Source organism: Musca vetustissima, unplaced genomic scaffold (genome assembly GCF_032173495.1).
Source record: "Musca vetustissima isolate MV318-11 ecotype Yass unplaced genomic scaffold, APGP_CSIRO_Mvet_v1 utg1735, whole genome shotgun sequence".
NCBI classification, from domain to species: domain Eukaryota; kingdom Metazoa; phylum Arthropoda; class Insecta; order Diptera; family Muscidae; genus Musca; species Musca vetustissima.
The window spans coordinates 518,438-537,841 of NW_026887582.1; the positions used below are offsets into that span (position 1 = coordinate 518,438).

A 19,404-nucleotide genomic window follows, 5' to 3' on the forward strand; every position below is an offset into this window, starting at 1 on the left:
CCAATTGTGAAAGGTGCATAAAAGCTAAAGGTCCAACACGGAAGAGTCGAGGCTACATGCAGCAGTATAATTCAGGAGCCCCTTTTGAAAGAATCGCAATGGATGTAGCTGGACCGTTCCCCACAAGCGACTCTGGGAACCGGTATGTCTTAGTGGTCATGGATTACTTCAGTAAATGGCCGGAGGTTTATGCTATCCCAAATCAAGAAGCCAGGACAATTGTGGATGTGTTCAGCAAAAATTGGATTTGTCGCTATGGTGTTCCATCTGAGGTTCATTCCGATCAAGGAAGGAATTTTGAATCAGCGATCTTCAAGGAAATGTGTGACTCCTACGGAATTAAGAAAACCAGAACGACGCCCCTACATCCACAATCAGATGGCATGGTGGAAAGATTCAATCGCACCCTTGAAGAACATCTACGGAAAGTGGTGGACAGTGGCCAACGAGACTGGGATGAGCATATTCCAAAGTTTTTATTGGCTTATAGATCGGCCATTCATGATTCCACATCCCGGACCCCAGCCAAAGTTCTGTTCGGAAATGAATTAAAGCTACCTGGCGACTTGATATTCGGTGCTACCCCAAACGACGATGTGAACCAAGATGAAGACAGCCAAAACTCTTTTAGTAAAGTCCACGATGCAGTCCGACATCGAATAAAAATGGTTAGCAACCGCATGAAGGCAAGGTACGATCGAGCGGCAAATACCGATGGGTTTCAAGAAGGGCAACTGGTACTATTGTTCAACCCACAACGAAAGAAAGGACTATGCCCCAAATTGCAAACGCACTGGGAAGGACCCTACAAGATTGTCACGAAAATAAATGACGTCGTTTATCGCATCCAGAGGAGCGACAGTCCCAGGTCGAAGATGAAAGTTGTACATTTGGAGCGGCTGACCCCCTACGGAACGGGAACTGTGCCTATTCGGGACGAACAGGCTTAAGCGGGGGGCAATGTTACGAATATAACTTTAGATTTAAGTTAATTTAGATGAATTCCGTTAATTTAAGAATTTGAATTGTAACGTAAATTTCTACTACGCAGTTTATTTGAATAACTTCACAACAACAACCACTGTATAGATTTTTCTACATCCTTCCATTTCCTCTTTCATTTTCTATTTTGTTATTGTCATACAATTCTTGTTAAACGTCATTCCTCTTTCTTTGTTATTCCCTCGCCTGTATATGTGTTGTTGTTATTGTAAGTTTGTTTACTCAAGTTTGTTGTTGTTGTTATTGTTCACTCAGTAAGTTTGTTGTTGTTATTGTTACTCAATGTGTTTGTTGCATTGGTAGATTGTTCGTGATCTAGGTGTTACCAGATCGTCTAGAAACTTCTGTAGCGACAGGCAGGGCTCATATAAATAGAGGGAATGGAAAGGCAGTGAGTCAGTTGTGAATCAGATCGCGAATTGAAACCGTCGTGTAAAGTAAAGTGCAAAGTAAAGTTGTGTGAATAAAGTCATTGTAATAATCGTAATCTGAAAGAACCCGCGTTTTATTTGGTACGAATTGTATCGGGAAATAAAACAACGTCTACACGGGATTTAGTAAAATCCAAGAACGTAACAATATATTCCCTTCTTACGTTTACAAATTTAAAGGCTTTTTCGCGGTCTTTCACTATTTACATTGTGTTTTCATTGCATCGGGGTTTTACAATAATCACACAACACCACATGTGTATACAAAGTTCAATAAGTTGTCGTTTTTAAACGATTCTATGGCTTAGGAGAAAGTCTTCAAATTACTAAAAACCTAAAATACTATGTTATTTTTGGTTATATATAATAATTATATATCATATGTACTTACTCTCTTCTTATTGTATATTTATACATTTCTGTAGCAGCGACAAAAATTCGCCTTGCACATTGTGGAACACATCATATATATTTGCAGAATGTTGCCAGCCATATAAATTGTTTTTAAACTCTCTAGGATTTTTCTGTCATTATTCCATTGCATTTCAGAAAGTAAAAAATGTTGTTCTCTTTTAATTAACAGAAAATGTTGTTACGATATCGTAACAACAGAGCAAAAGCCATATCTTTATACTTCTATGCAAGGTATATTTAATAAGGTAGCCGCATCAGCCCAGCTGTTAGACAAATAAATGTCAAAAATGTTGTTGTAATGTTGAACCAAAAAATTAAAAAAACAAAATTATAAATGAAAATCTCCGAATTTCGAAGAGCTTTTTTGACAATACTTTTATTAACATTTTCTACGAGAATTTGTCAATCTGTTTGTTTTGGCAAAATATTTTTGACATATCAAAATACAACAACCGATGTTTGTTGTAGAAATTCGCCGATGCGGCTACCTTGTATATCTACCTTGCTTCTATGTCTTTGATGGATGTGTAAATAGGGATACGTACGGCGACTTCAATCGGCTGGCCATGGCCGCATTTACACGTTTGCACCAGTGTATGTATTCTCCAAAGTAGTTTTAACGCCGGAACTAAACTAATAAATAACGTTTAGCTATTAATAAAATTAAAATTTAATTGCAAAATCGAGCTTTATTTACCTCAATTAACCAAATAAAATTAAATTCACTTTATACCTCGAATTGTTTGAAAAGCTATGCAACTAATAGCAACTCTGCTTTGCACCAAAAAATAATCATTAGTATGCTTCGAAGTACATTAAAATTCAAAATAACGTAACAAAAGAATAATTACTATAATTTAAAACAACTCACTTTTTATACATTTTCAAGTTAATGGAGAGCAATTCAAGCTGTTGTTTCTGTTTGGTGAAAGCAAAATTGCGGTGTGAACACATACATACATCAGCGCATCATACAAAGAAATGCAAATGAGATTCAAATAAGATACCTACACCGAATAGTCCGAATTGTAAATAAAAACATATAATGCCATGTACAGACGAGCGTCGTTCGCTCTCTCATTCGTTGTTCGACCCCTAATTATGAAGTAATTACTTAGTTCCCCATACAAAATTTTCTGAGCGAACACCGACTTTTGTACGTTATTAAATTCAAATCACTCTCTGAATAACCAAGAATTTGTCGAAAATAAATTAATTTTGACAGTTTGAAAATATTTATGAAATTTTCAAACTTTTCCGGTAAAATTGAAAATGATGAAAAAAGTAAAAGTATCTACATAATGCAATATGCATTCCCTTTTTTACCTTTTCCTTCCCTTTTGTTCTAATTAGCGTACAAAACGAGAAACAAATGTGGGGAAACCCAAACAAAAATTCTCCAATTTTTTATATGTCACATTTGAAATGAGAAAATATAAAAATTTATTCATAGCAACAATATTTTCGGAAAAAATGGAAAACATGAATTAAAAGTAAGTAAAAATACGATGTTCGAATGCCCGTCAGAACATGGCATAATGGTCTTCGATTTCTATGATCAATGACTCATTTTGTTCACAAAAGGGGAACACATAAGAGGATTTCAGGCATGGCATGTTATGTTGGCTCGTATGTGTTTTCCCCTTAAAGGAGAGAACAATAGTAGTACGGCATTATAGTGTATGGGAGTCATAAATTGCTATAGCCTATTTTCTATTATTTCATACTTTTCAAACAAACTAAGTCCCAATTTATATTAGGCGAGTTTAATTGCGGCAAGTCTTTGTTTGAAGGAGAGAGGGGCAAGGGGAATAGAACTTGAAAAAAATTGCTCGTACCGACAATTTTCTGGCAATTGTCAAAAAAAATATATATATTTTTTTGAAATCGAATTGCCTTGTATAGACGAATGAAGCAAGTTCAAAAGAGAACGATAAAAATTGCCGCAAGTAAACTCGCCTAATATAAATCAGGACTAACAATATACCTCTACCGTGTGACTTGTCAAGCCAGAATATATTAAAATAGTCCCGTGACAAATAATATTAATTTACACTACATTAAATTAAATTTAATGACATTGCAGATAGGGCAGCCGAAAATTCTATTAACAATGGAATCTGCTTAGAAGTACAATGACCAATGGTGGATCCCATAAATCAAATAGCTACAATCCTAAGCTACACGCATATACATGGCTCGAAACATTCTGTCACCAAATAGGACATGAACCAAGGAGTAGAGAAGGCGTTTATAACAAAAAACTAGACGAAACAAGTAGTTTTCCTCATTTGACAGATTCTTAACATTTTTCTAAAAAAACGATAAGGTTCTATTTTTTTACTTTTCTTGAATATGACGAACATTGTTATAGTTTCCTTCTATGCTTACAATTTTGCATATATTGATTTAGTTTTTGTAAGTATTGATATAACAATTTATATTTTATTTTTCTTTTGTTATATAAAAAGGCGCATATTAGTGTTACAAAATACATTTGTAAATAATTTGTATGATCTCTTAAACATTACTATTAATTATTATTACAAATGTTATTCATTTTTATTTACACGAACTTGCATAGGTGAATCCAAGACTGACGAACAAATATATAAAGTTCATTTAAAAAGGAAAAAAATAAAACTAGACATGAAATTCAATTTTCTTAGAAATATTTAACATAAACGTGACGAATGAAAGACCTATTCTACCAATTATTGTAACTTAGTCCATAAGTGAAGTAGAAAAGGAAAATGCTAATTAGAAACCATTTCTATTATAATCCTTAAGAATGCAGTTTAACTTAAAATATTACGTAAAATTATCGAGTGAGAGAACACTAAATCTATGTAGTCCAGATAAGTTTTAATTTTCGTTTAAAACAGGCAGCATCGTTGTCAACAAACCCAGCTATGTGAAAGGTAAAACTATGAATGGTTATATTCATCTTCGGTCCTCTCCACAAGCAGCAATTCTTCCAAGCGATCCAGACGTTGGCGTAATTCTTCTTTTTCCTTCTGGGCTATTTCGAATTTTCTTCTAAGTTCCTCATTCTGCTTTCTCAACTCCAATAACTGCCTACAGATTTCGGGTACAGTTAGTAGAGGTATAACTGACGGCGAAAATGACGTTGTTTTGCTGCTTTCCTGATTTACTGGAGGTTTAGTGGGATTAAGTTTGATGGTTTTGGCTGCATTAATTTGGCGCACTGGCACGGTATTCATATGTTCAACACGTTTAGCCGGTACAAGGCGCACAGCTTGTTTTGGAACTGTAGATTGTTGATGAGACGGCACCGGCACAGTCTTTACAATCGCTTGTGTTTTTTGTGCTTCATGCTCTATAATGTCGTTTTCATCTTTGCTGGATACTTGTATTATATGGGGTAGTATATCCTCTTCAAGCACAGCGATGTTGTCTTGTGGAACGGATTGTTGTCTGTTACTACCGCCATCTACACATTTCATATCCAACTTCACCTGAAATAAAAAAAATAACTTTTGAATTATCCCATCAAGGACGAACGCATGCGTAATGATCCATAGTACGATAAAATATGTCAGATGGTACGTAACATTTTAAAATAATGTTTATTTAAATGGTAAACAAGTTTTAATTCATGCAAGCATTTATTCAAGGTATTACTCCTTTACCACTACTGTGGTTGTTCGGCACTAGTTGTGAAACTTTAACAATGTTAGGATGTCTAAACAAAATAACGAACCTGCTGTTGCTTCATTTGCATTGGCTGCCTTGAATTTATAACACGTTGTTGGCTACAATTAAAAACAAAAAACGCGAGAGAATGTAGTATTCAGCATATTATACGTTAACTGTAAACATACCTCGTAACCGATTGTGGCAGCTTTTGCATAGTCTTCAGATTTGTATTTCCATACAACTTTTTAAAATCATTTATTGATATAATACGTATATTCTGCAAAAAAAAAGTGTGGGATTATTATATGTGGGTGAGTACCTAATGTCGAGAAAAAGAATGAACTCACCTTATTCTTTGTTACTTGCTGATTGTCCTTAGCCTTACTTATGACATTCGGTTTTAGCCTATTAACATTTGCATTGTTTGAGGAACTTACATAGGTTGCACTATCATTGCGTGCCCTCGCTGGAACAATATTTTTATTAGAACCATTTATATTAAAATTATTGTTATTGCTTAGGTTAGTATTATTGTTGTTTTTGATTTTCTTAGTTTCGTTTAATAATAGCTTTCCGCCCTCTGACAAAATCAATTGTCTACCATTTTGCAGGGCGATATTCAACATATCCTTCGAAGTATCATCATCCGGCATCATGGAAATACCATGAGATTTTAATAGGTTAATTGTAGAGTCTCCTATGATTCCTGTTTCTGTTTAGGGAAACCAAAATACAATAATAACAACAATGCAAAACTACAATTAGTGTTACCTTTAATATTCTCCAACTCGGCAATTTTGACAGCGGCATATTCATTTTGGGTCATGTATTCATCATTATCTTGGCTTCTAAGACCCCCTTCGCTTTCCGCGGAATTTTCCGGTGCGGTAAGACCCATTATCGAATTAACTGCCTCTGAGGTCTCTTTCTGCAAAAATAAAGTATAATTTAAAACAAAAATCTACAAGCAGGAAAGTTAGAAAATCGATGGAATTTGAAATAAATTTAGAATTTTTGAAAATGCCAAATTGAGTAATTTTACGATTCCAAAACAAATGGATGTGGGAAATATTGCATGAGTACCTACTCTATTTGTTAAAACTGCATTCTATGGTGATTTGTAGATAATTTTTTCCAGTATGTTTGTTGTTGACATAAAGCATTATTTAAAACACATTGAAAAATGTAAAAATATGAAAATATTTCAATAACAATAATATTATTAGTAACACCATAACAATGCAAAATAATACAAAATTAATATTTATATATTGCACACTAACGTATTAATTTTTTACTGAGTGACTCATTCCCAATTCTAATATGTGTTTCAATAAACTATCGACATTTTCATGTTAATGTGTTTTTTCACCGGGGTTATTTGATCAATGCTCTACACGAGTTCTTGGCAGGTTCTGGTTTTAAAAAGGTGTAACCATGGTATGATATTCATACCTTCCTATCATATTTAATTGTCTTATTCTTTCTGAGAGTGCCGGACTTCGGTCAATGAAATGTTGATTTATTGATTTAAAATACGTTTACGTTGTCCTTATATAATTTTTGACAATCTACAATAACACAAGTCATACATATAAGTATGCCCGGGGCAGTAGATATATTTAGATATTCATTGGTTCGTTAAAATGTTGCAAAAAGAAGTTGCTTCAATACATATCGCTAGCTAAAATGCAAAAAGGCGTAACTAACAAAAGCATAATTGTGTAGGAGAAGCAAAAAACTGTTTTGAATGAAAACTATAAACATGTCATGTGAAATGAAAAAGTATGCCCGGCAGGGTGATATTTCATATGACGAATAATAGACTATAATTTTTTTACAAATTTAGTTATTTAGTTTAATGACAGTCATGACAATTAAGTAACAAACGTGAATTTTTTGTTAGTTACGCCTTTTTGCATTTATCAAATAAACCCACTTGTAGTTACGTCGTTTTGTTTTTTGTTAATAGAAGCTCCTTTTTTGACCGCAGATGTGTAAAACTTTGTCAACACATGTAGTTTATTGACATTCACAATATTCATTCAAAAAGTCAATTTTCATTTTTTTTTGTTAGTTACGCCTTTTTGCATTTTAGCTGACGATATATGTTCATTGAATTCAATGTAAATGTTTATATATATCTGGTATATTATATGATTTGCACAGAAATCGCCATGCGAGTAGATCAAAGGCATTATTATTAAAGTTTTGCATGTTTTTACAGTTTATAAAGATGAATTTAACCCATTTAAACCGTTTCAATGAATTATAGGTAAAATAACGATGACAAAAGCTTACTACAAGCGACAACGTTTGTAGCCACCAAAGAATATTAAGAACCACCACTTTTTAAAGTATAGATTCATGTTTAGACAGTTTGGGGGTTTTCGCTAAAAACTACAATCTTCCTATGTTATTTTATCAATTTTGATGACAAACATACACAAAGTTGCCTAGCTTACTTCTTTAATATAACGTCTTCTTCGTCCAAGGTTTTTCCATTAGCAAGTTGCGAGGAAGTTGTAAACAACAATATGATAATTGCTTGATTTTTTTTTTTCAATTTAACAAAAAGCATACACATATCATAAAAAATACATAAAGACGCAGTACAGAAGACTTTCATAATTTTTGTTGACAAAGGTCGGACGATTTCAGATAAATTAGTAAAAGCCTATCTAAAATGACTTTTACTAAACCTTTAAGTAAATTGTATAAATTTGTATCACTGAACAATTGTATTAACGAGTATTATAGTACGTTTACATTGTACCGGATTTCGTTAAACCAGTGGGTGTCAATTCCATGTCAAATAGATCATCATAGAGTAGCATAACCCGGTAAAAAGTTCTAATGTAAACGTTTTATATATTTAATAAACCCCAAAAACAATCGCCAATATTCTATATGTTGTAAATGTATGTTCTTGGATTGCATTTACGCGGTGTTTATAAAATAAATTGTACAAAATATTATTTTTGGACATGTTCTCATTAAAACTTCAAAACTAAAATCTATTATTTTTAATAGACGAACAGTTACTGTTTGTCCATACATATGTAACTATTTTGTTTACAGTAGTTGAGGATTCTTTGGCATAGAATATCACGCTCGTACCTTTTTATACAGTCGTATATAAATAGAATAACTACTTTGCAGTGTGATTCTGTGACATTGTTTCTCGTTACCGATCATATTTAAACACAAATTTTTCATATTAAAATACCAAATTATGTTAATATTTTTAAAAATGTCGGTTGGGATTAGCGGCTAATTTAGTTTAGACGTAACTTACGAAATTATAAGCAAATGTAAATTTGCTTTTGTCGGTTATCGTTGCAAAATCGGAAGTATAGTATCGCACCCCTGTAATCTTAAGTAAGTGTAATCAACAAAATTACTTAAGTAATTACAAGCTAAACCCCCATTTAACGTAAATGATTAGCAGTGGACAAACTCACCTCATGTTGTTCATTGAATGTCCTGTTGGCTTGAGCTTGACGGGCACTTTCGAGTTCTTCCAGTAAATCGGCTTGCTCCGTTAGAACGGCGATTGCAAGCGGTGTACGACCGAACTTTGTAACCGCGGTTACATCTGCATTATGTTTCAGGAGTAAGCGTACAATTGACTTGTGTCTCTTTTCAACGGCCCAATGCAATGGAGTCATACGTAACTAAAAGAGAACACCTTGAAGTCAGTAAATTCCCAATATTACACACACATAGCTTACCATATCTTTTGGATTCACGGCACAATTTTTGGATAGTAGCAGTTCCACTATCTGTTCATTGCCATAATAACAGGCCAAATGAAGCGGAGTTCGATCCACTTTGGTTTTGGAGTCCTTGTTGATGCCACCGTTCAATAAAACTTGACAAATCTCATACTGATTATTCATCGCAGCGAAATGCAAGGCGGACATTCCCAACTACAACAAGACAACAATGTTATGTTGTATACACATATCGTACGTGTCGTGAAAAGGGGCAGGCGGATATAAAAACCTGTTGCTGGCACTCCATTTACACTTACCCAATCCGATGTGAACGGCGCACCGCGGGACAATGCATTTTTGACGCCCTTAACGTCGGAATCCCTAGCGTACTGCAACAGTTGTTTGCCCAAGTCTACGACAGTTGTTGGTACACTCAGTGTGTTGAGAGACTTATTCGATATATCTCCTTCCGTGCGCTACAATTAATTGGGCATTTTAGATGAATGCTCAGGCGTTTAGAAGTATCACTTACAATTTTGTAGTTCATTAAACTAGCCAATTGGTGTTCCAGCGTTGTGGCTCCACCTTGATTTGCGGGATAGACCACCTTACAGTCAGAACGCAAAGTAGCCACAATTTTGTTGCTGTCGCCACCACCAGTCCCAGCCCCAACCATTTTCGGCTGCTTGCGTTACACTCTTCGTGAATATGACCGGACCATGAACACCTTTCACTGCAATGGAATCCCAAGTTAACTCAAATTTCGATCAAATTCAAATAAAACAAAGGAAAAGGAAGTTAAAGTGACGATATTTCAACAAAATCCGAAGGAAACTTAATTTCTGGTTTCTGTTTTGTTTTCTTCTTTCCTTCTTTGGTTTTCTGTTCGTAAATGCAACAAATGTTGTTTCGAGTTGCCATATGAACAAAACTATTTTTAGATTTCTCACAAAAAATAAAATAAAATGCTACATGTCTGTGTCTATATTTCACCAGACTTCATAAAACTATCTCCAGTAAAGTGCTGGCACGGCCATTTCTGAAATACCAAAGCCAACCCCCTCATGACCAAAGTGACATATGGCAACGCCACGTGAAATCTCTACATATCAACAATAACTCAGCTGGCAGGCATTCGGGTCCAATTGCATTGGTATGTATAAAAGAAAATAGCGGAAATTCCGATTGGTGGTATAAAGTTGTTGATGGGGTATTCACAACATATTTGATTCTATGACGAACATTCTGGGTATTTAGCGCACTGTCTTCTGGTGGCCAGTATCTACAATCCTTATTGCGCATGATACCATACAACGTCATCCGCTCGCCAAAAAAGCAAAAGCCACCACCACATCCATATCCGTCCACGGAAAACGGAAGTCGGTATTTTATAAATTGTCTAGTTTATTTACATACCAAAATTGGAATAAATTTAAGTACAACAAAATACAACAACTGTTCTCCTTTACTTTGATAAACGATTTTTTTATTTAATTCCAATTTTTGTAACCAATAATTGGAATTTATTTATAATGATTACGAACGGCGGACAAGAAGTCAAATACAGAAATGAGACATTGAGCAGAGTTGATTAACTCTACACCAGAGATGGATGTTCTACATTATAAGTTCACAATTATCTAAATATCCATTTATTTGATTTGTTCTCAAGATATAACTGGGATTTCAGGCTTGATAAAGGAGAACGTTGTCCAAAATCTTGATATTCCTTTATAAATTGACATTTCATACAAAGCCAAATTAACAGACCAAGCATGTATCCTCGTATGTGTTTTCCCTTTAAGGCTCGAAACTAATTCAATGCGTTGCGTACAAAAATTCCTACTTTTTTCCTTTATAATGTTTATTGAACGCCTGTATTACCCAAGTACGCAAGGACCTTATTTACATATGTGTCAATTAAAAACGGCGAAAATGAGTAAAAACATTTTTTTTAATTGATCAAAAAATATTTACATTTATAGAAAAACAAGAATTTCAATGAAAAATAAATTTTTCTATTTTCCAAAATCAAAAAATCCAAAATACGGATTGTCAATGCTGAAAATGATCAACTTTATATTTTGATACGCAATGCGTTTTTTGGCAACATTCATTGAAATACATGTATTTAATGCCATGTTCTGACGGGCATTCGAACAACGTAGTTCGCTCTCAGAATTACGTACATGAATTAACCCGTTCATACAACACTATACTTAATTCATGTCATCAGAGTTTTTTATTTAAAACTTTTTGTTTCTAGTTTTACACCAAAATTGTAACATATTTGCGTGAATCTCTTTCTCCTGACTATAGTATGAACCCATATCTATTTATGTTTTCCATTTTTTCTGAAAGTATTGTTGCTTTGAGTATATTTTCATTTTTTCTCAATTTTGTTTGGGTTTCCCCACATTTGTTTCTCGTTTTGTACGCTAATTAGAACCAAAGGGAAAGAAATACATATTGCATTATGTAGATTACAAAATTTACTTCCTTCTGTATATATAAAAACTAAAACATTTTTTACTTTTCATTCATCATTTTCAATTTTACTGAAAAAGTTTGAAAATTTTATAAATATTTCATGCTGTCAAAACTAGTTTATTTTCGATAAATTCTCTCAATTGTTAGGGATGGGACAAAATTCTTCTTTATTCAGAGAGTGATTCGAATTGAACAATGTACAAAAGGCGGTGTTCGCTCAGAAAATTTTGTGTGGGGAACTAAGTAATTACTTCATAATTAAGGGTCGAACAACGAACATGGTATAATAATAGAAGGTAACAGCAAGTGTTGTTGGACAAAAAACGATACAACAACCACATGGAAATTTGTTGTTGTAAGTTCTACTAGTGTCAACTCATTTGACAGAAAAATGTAAACAAACAAACAAATTATCATCAAATTATTTTTATTTTGAAAATTAAATATTTTCGAATCCTCAAAATAAAAATTGAAAAACATGAATGAAAATCTATCAAATTTATATTTCTATCGCTTCCACATCTTTCCTATAATTGAGCCATTGCCATATATATGTGTAACACATGTGAAAATGCTGGGAATAGCGAGTTGTTCCTTGAAGAAAGATTTGCTTCCTCAAACTTTCCCAGCAGGCAGATTGAGTAAGTTGAATACGGGAGCACATTTAATAAAGAACAATTACAAATTGTATGCGTTCCCAATTTTCCTGTTGGGTGATTTTTAAAAACATAATTTGTCAAATTCATATTGACACTAGTATTACGTTGGAATCAAATCAGCTGGGACTTGCTGTTACCTTTTATAATTGTACCATGAACAACGAATGAGAGAGCGAACAACGCTCGTCTGTACATGGCATAACTTTTGAGGTGAATAAAATCGTACACATACGCATGAATTTAGGTGGCTTGTTATGCCAAAGTCGTATACAAAATGTGTGACTGTGTATTTAAAACTATATTCTAAAAACCATTTATTAAATGATGCATTTAACAACATTGGTAAGAAGAATTATATGTATATATAGAATTATATTCCCAACTATATTTTAAAAAGAAAACCTGATATTCCTTTCATTTTACGCGTTTTTGGTAAAATGTGACAAATATGTCAGTATGTCTGAGATTATAGCCCACAAGGAAGAGGTGTATTTTCTCCTTGTTGACGAAAGATACCCTAAAGGGCTAAACAGAATGTTCGCGTTTAGCGTTTTTTTGTTATCGCGTTAACGCACGCAAAAAGTTAAAATATATTTAACTCCGAAGCGCAGCGCACATCAACTTCGAGCGTTTGTGTTATCGTTTCCTTGTGGTTGTTGTATTTTCGATAACATATAACGCGACGTTATGTGTTGTCGAAAATACAACAATGTTCGCGTTAACGTGATAACAAAAAACGACCAACGCGAACATTCTGAACATTCTGCTCAAGGGCTAACGCGACGGATGGCTCAACGCGAACATTCTGTTTAGCCCTTCAGCCCTTTAAGGGCTAAGCAGAATGCTCGCGTTCAGCCATCCGTCGCGTTATATGTTATCGAAAATACAACAACCACAAGGAAACGATATGCGTTTGTGTTATCGTTTCCTTGTGGTTGTTGTATTTTCGATAACATATATCGCGACGGATGGCTGAACGCGAGCATTCTGCTTAGCCCTTTAGACTTTTCAATACAAAAAGACCATTAATCGATTAGTCGAAAGTCGATCTACTTAACCCTATATTTTATCAGCGAAAATATATTAAGTTTGTCCAATTTTTTTAGAGTTGGGCAATCTAGTTCACGTAGCGGATCGATCATTCTCGTTTCTTTTTTAAAAAGGAACTAGTTCCTTTGAACTATGTAATTACTTCATAATTAAGAGTCGAACCACGAATGAGAGAGGGAACAACGCTCGTCTGTACATGGCATTAGACTTTTCAATACAAAAAGTCGATAAATCGAAAGTCGATTTACTTATCCCTAATCATAATTTGCCTAAACCTCATTCGTAAACAACACGGTTTCCATTTAGTCTCTATCCCACCTCATTCGTAAACTTTCGGTTATACCATTTTGAGTTCATCTTTATCGGCCATTTTGTCTTCTCCTCCCATTCGTTAGCAGGTGGAACGTTTTTCAATTTTTTCAGTCGTCGTTTTTATTTTAGCTCCGTTCCAAAACCTAAAAGAATCTACTAATTTTACAAGTTTTGCAACTTTTTACTCGAAAACCGTTCCTGAACCCATAAAACTGGTAAAGCATTGAATCAAATTTAAGAGAGCACAAAACAAAATGGCTTTCTCTTTGTAAACTTTTTGTTATGTTGATTTTGAAGTATTGCCATCTAATTTTGGCATATTTACTAGATTTGCATTCCCGAACTTTTCAAATTATTTTGTACTCTGAGACTTGAAATGTTTCCCTTTTACTAGCTTTACTATTAAACAAGTGAAAAAGCGTTAAGTTCGGCCGGGCCGAACTTTGGATACCCTCCACCACAGGTATACTGACAGGTATTTGAAATGAAAAAGTGGACCGATATTTATAATTTTAAATAGAGATATTTGGTACCCAATATGAACCCACTGTACCAAATTTCAGCGAATTCGGTTGAAAATCGCGCTTAAGAACCTCAAAATACCGAAAATTTGGGGTGCCCTTATATGGGGGCTACCAGAAAAAGTGGGCCGATATTTATAATTTTTAGTAGAGATATTTGGTACGCAATATGAACCCAATGTACAAAATTGCAGCGAATTCGGTTGAAAAGCGCGCTCAAGAACCCCAAAATACCGAAATTGGGGGGTACCCTTATATGGGGGATATCCGAAAAAATTTACCTATATTTAAATTTTTTGTGGGGAGATTTGGTACCTGCTAAGAACTCAAAATACTAAATTACAGCCAATTCGGTGAAAAATACGATAAAAACCCAAAAAATACTGAAAATTAGGAGGTACCGTTAAAATACCGAAAATTGGGGGGTACCCTTATATGGGAGCTATGCCTAAACGTGGACCGATATATCCCATCTTCGAACTTGACCTGCCTGCAGACAAAAGACAACCCTATGCAAAATTTCAGCACCCTATCTCAATTCCTTCAGAAGATAGCGTGATTACAACAGACGGACGGACATGGCTAGATCGTCTTAGAATTTTACCCTGATCAAGAATATATATACTTTATAGGGTCGGAAATGAATATTTCGATGAGTTGCAAACGGAATGACAAAATTAATATACCCTCCATACTATGGTGGAGGGTATAAAAAGTACTGGAACAGACCATTTGTTGGCGAAGGTTTGCGTACGACGTCGCTTGAGTCTTGGCAGAACGACGATTAACAAGCGAATTTTATGAAGGCTGGAGTCTTGGAGGCTTCCCACTGTTCTTTTGAATCTCTCTCTCTCTCTTTTATTATTTTTTTTTTCGTTTTTCCATATATAGTTCCTTTGCTCCATATAGTTCCTTTGATCCATATAGTACCTTTGCTCCATATAATTCCTTTAGTCCATACAATTTCTTTGCTCCATATAGTTCCGACTTCTACATAGTTCTTTTGAATCTCTTTCATCATTCTTTTTTTCGTTTTTCCATATATAGTTCCTTTGCTCCATATAGTTCCTTTGCTCTTTATAGTTCCTATGCTCCAAATAGTTCCTTTGCTCCATATAGTTCCTTTGCTCTTTATAGTTCCTTTGCTCCATACAGTTCCTTTGCTTCAAATAGTTCAAAAAAGGAACTGGATCAGAGAAAGGAATTATATTAATTAAAGAACTGGAACTAGTTCCGTTCGTTCCTTTCTCGGAATAGTTCCAATGAACTAGTTCGTTCCGGAACTACCCAACAGAGACCTGCGCCGATCGGCTCACAGCCGGCTGAGCCGAGCCGCCGATAAAATTCAAAAGCCGCCGCCGAAATTTTGTTCGGCTTCAATCGGCTTAAATACAGCCGCCGTTTCATGTTCGTTATAACAAAAAATGTGAAAAAATACTGTTTTTATAATTAATATAATTATTATAATTAAAAACCAGTGGGCGGGGCAGTATAGTCGGACGGGGCCGACTATATGATACCCTACACAACTTCCTCGAAAATCTAACTTTCTGTGGTTCTATATTTTGATCTTGGGCAATATTTGCACTCTCTTGACCTCTACAGTGGGTTGTGTTCAATTGTGTCCTATAGATCGACTCGAAAAAAACACAAAAATTATGTTTTCGGTTCACTTTATCCCAATATTATTATCTGATCATCACCGAAAATTATGGGCGTTGTCCTTGACCATACCTGGATCCTCATGGAAAATTTCAAAGCGATCAGCACTATATTTCCGCCCTCTAGTGTGTTAATGGGTTACTGAATAATATCTGAGTGCGTAAGCACCTGTATATATTTACGTGTAACTCCCACATCCAAGTACATACGACAACGTAATTGATATCAATTTGAAGGCCAACCAATCCTCATGGATATGTTGTAAACTTCTTGGGTCTATGTCATTCAGGGGTAAATATATACGCTATAGAATACAAATTTTGTAATTTTCTAGTCCATTTGACCCGCTAAATATTGACCGATCTTTATCAAAACGGGCATACTTATTCTTTGGCCCGATCCCCTTCTCCATGTAAAAATTCGCGATGTTTGGGCCATAATTGCGACTTCTGGAGCGAACAGAAAACCGGACAAAAATTAAGTATTTGGTCCATTTCATCCCATTAATATTAACCGATCTTTACCAAAAACAATAGGGGTCTTCATTGGCCAGAACCCATCATACGTGCCAAATTTCGTGAAGATTGGTCCATAACTGTGGCCTGTATCGTGTTTACAAATTATAATGGACAGACGGACGGACACACATGTCTAGATCGAAACTAATTCAGAATCCTATGACGACATAGCTGTGTTTACGGAAATTGATAACGACATAAATGAGTATGAAAAAATATTGAGGAGAAAAAGTCAAATTAAAGAAAAAAGTACAATTGCTTTAACAAAAAAAAATCCTCAGGAGGATCAGTGGTTTGGGACCATTTTGGCCAATTGGTAATTGGAAACAAACCTGTTCTTACAAAGTTCCAACTTTGCAAATTTTGCTTTGAGGAGAACCCCTGCGACAAAAAGGGTGGGTAAATGTTATTTCTTGGAAATGATAAATTAATTAGGAACCGTTGTTTTAGGAGAATTACCAATTAGATTAGATTTTCAATACAATATTGTATTCTATGAAAAAATAAGTGACAACAAAGAAGATTTAATTTTCAAAAACGAAACAATTTTATGCCTTGACATCGGCTCACAGCCGGCTTTAAGCCGCCGCCGACATTTTTAACATAAGCCGCCGCCGCCGACAAATTTGCTCGGCGCAGGTCTCTGCTACCCAACTCTCCCAACTCTCAATTTTTTGCAAAGTTTTATATTAAACGAAAAGAAGTATATTGTTGCCCTAACCAATTCGATATTCAGTATGTCCAGACAAGCATCTAGATTGGATCCAAAAAAAGTGGTAAGTGAGCTATGTAGTCGAGAATGTGTTTGTCGTGAAATCCAAACTTCAACATTTGCAATTGATTTACTTCATTATCAATACCCTTCGAAATGAGGATTTCACTTTGTTGAGATTTTTAGTTCTGTCCTAAAAAAAGTAATTTAATATGTGTAGCCAGAAGAAAGACATTTTTTTATAGAACATGAGTGGCCACCCTCACTAAAAACGATATCACGATTTTACAGTAGCGTCTTTGGGTGATTCAGTAGAAATTCGGTACTTAAAAGCAAGATATGGAAATTTCCGCCTCATCATCTGCCAATCAACAACAGCCACATCAAGGAGCGACGACAGGAACAACTGTACAACAAATGTCATCAAATACTGGATTGCCAGCAAATCAAATTCAACTTATTCCCATGATGGCTGCCCCGGGTACTGGAGCGGCACAAATCATTATTGGTCAGCAGCCACAACAGAGCATTCAGCCACAATTCATCAACATAAATGGACAGTTAATGCAAATTGCTGCAGCTGTTCCAAGTTCCCAACAAACAGCTGCTGCAACACCGGCTACTAGTAACACATCGCAACCTATGCAGTTGATGCAGTTACCTGATGGACAGACATTGTTTTATCAACCCCCAATTGTGCAAGGTGAAGCTGCACCAAATGCGGTGCCACAAAGCATTCAGCCCATGTTTATAAACATCAATGGGCAGTTAATGCAAATTGCGACTACAGTTCCAAACACACAACAACAAACTGCAACTACTGGAAATGGTAGTGCACAGCAGATCATTATGATGCCACAATCGGCAGCAGCTCCTGCTACTAGAGTAGCGACACCCACACCATCGCAACCAAGCAACGGTGCTACCAATCAGACGACTCCGGCGCAGACCGACTCCAACACAACAGGGGGCGCCTCTGATGATTCACAGCCTGCCGCAAATGCTGAAGCAGAAGAGGAACCTTTGTATGTTAACGCCAAGCAGTACAAACGAATTTTAATACGTAGACAAGCAAGAGCCAAGTTAGAATCGCGCATACCCAAGGAGCGATCGAAATACTTGCATGAGTCGCGACATCGGCATGCAATGAATCGTGTACGGGGTGAGGGTGGCCGCTTCCACTCGGCTCAGGAAAAGGCTGATATGCAACAGGGTGCGGGCATGGATGGGCATCAGCATCAAACAATACCTTCAAGAGCCTCGCAGCCACGGCTACCACCGAGGGTAATCGCACCATATCAGGGGAATAACACCAATTCCTCAACATCTACCCCGAACATAACGATAACACCCATCAAGTAACATAGAGATGCGCTTTCAGAAGCGCCACCACCAAACACCCAATTGCCCGCCCCCTTTTATACATTAGATCAGGAGAGAAGAATGTTTTATACATATGTAAATAATGTTTAATGCAAGTAGCCATAAGTTTTAGATTTATAAGGATTTCAGTGGCAGAAATTAACAAGTAAAGGATGTTTTCAATAGTCCCTACTCCTCCTCATCCTCTTCGTTCTTAGAATTCGGAGTTCTTAACACTCACGTATGGTGCATTGGTTACCCAAATGCTGAGAGACATCGAAAACATAGAAGATGTGAACAAGCAACTCGAACGCATTGGCTACAATATGGGTATGCGTCTAATTGAGGATTTCCTTGCACGCACTTCGGCCACTCGGTGTTTAGAAATGAGGGAGACGGCCGACCGCATCCAGCATGCATTCCGCATTTACCTCAACGTACAGCCCACAATAACGAATTGGTCGGCGGCGTCCGATGAATTCTCATTGCAATTCGAAACAAATCCACTAACCGAATTTGTGGAGTTGCCACCAGACCTAACGAATTTGCGCTACAGTTCTATAATAAGTGGGTGTATAAGGGGAGCTTTGGAGATGGTCCAACTGGAAGTGCAATGCTGGTTTGTACAGGTATATTGTTATTGTTTTATGTGGTTTGCAGTCTTCTGTACATTTACTGTGTATTATTTGTTGCAGGACCAGTTGAAAGGCGACAGCGTCACAGAAATTCGAGTGAAATTTATAAGACGACTGGAAGATGCCATACCAGCTGGTGAAGACTAAGGACTCGTTTAGACATAATTAAGGGGAGGAAATATATATAATAATATTGTAAGCTTCATTACAAGACAAGTATCTAAATACTTGTATTGTTTCAATAAAATTGTCACCTC

General features: G+C 35.7%; 3 protein-coding genes across 3 annotated transcripts in view; 2 read left to right on the forward strand and 1 right to left on the reverse strand.

Annotated features, from left to right (window-relative positions):
• The window catches only part of LOC133335151 (laminin subunit alpha), a 607,777-nt gene that overhangs the window by 369,022 nt on the left and 219,351 nt on the right, over positions 1 to 19,404 (forward strand). The window lies entirely within an intron of this gene.
• LOC133335158 (GA-binding protein subunit beta-1) lies at positions 5,554 to 9,902 on the reverse strand. Its single transcript, XM_061543462.1, has 9 exons — positions 9,759 to 9,902; positions 9,544 to 9,702; positions 9,242 to 9,439; positions 8,968 to 9,184; positions 8,663 to 8,676; positions 6,279 to 6,435; positions 5,855 to 6,219; positions 5,693 to 5,784; positions 5,554 to 5,623 (listed from the first exon to the last, which is right to left on the reverse strand). The coding sequence occupies exons 1-9, from the start codon at positions 9,900 to 9,902 to the stop codon at positions 5,554 to 5,556; spliced, it is 1,416 nt and encodes a 471-aa protein (XP_061399446.1).
• Positions 17,167 to 19,294, forward strand: LOC133335150 (trafficking protein particle complex subunit 3). The gene is made up of 3 exons (XM_061543453.1): positions 17,167 to 17,214; positions 18,731 to 19,141; positions 19,208 to 19,294. Exons 1-3 carry the CDS (start codon positions 17,176 to 17,178, stop codon positions 19,292 to 19,294), a joined length of 537 nt encoding a protein of 178 aa, XP_061399437.1. The 5' UTR covers positions 17,167 to 17,175.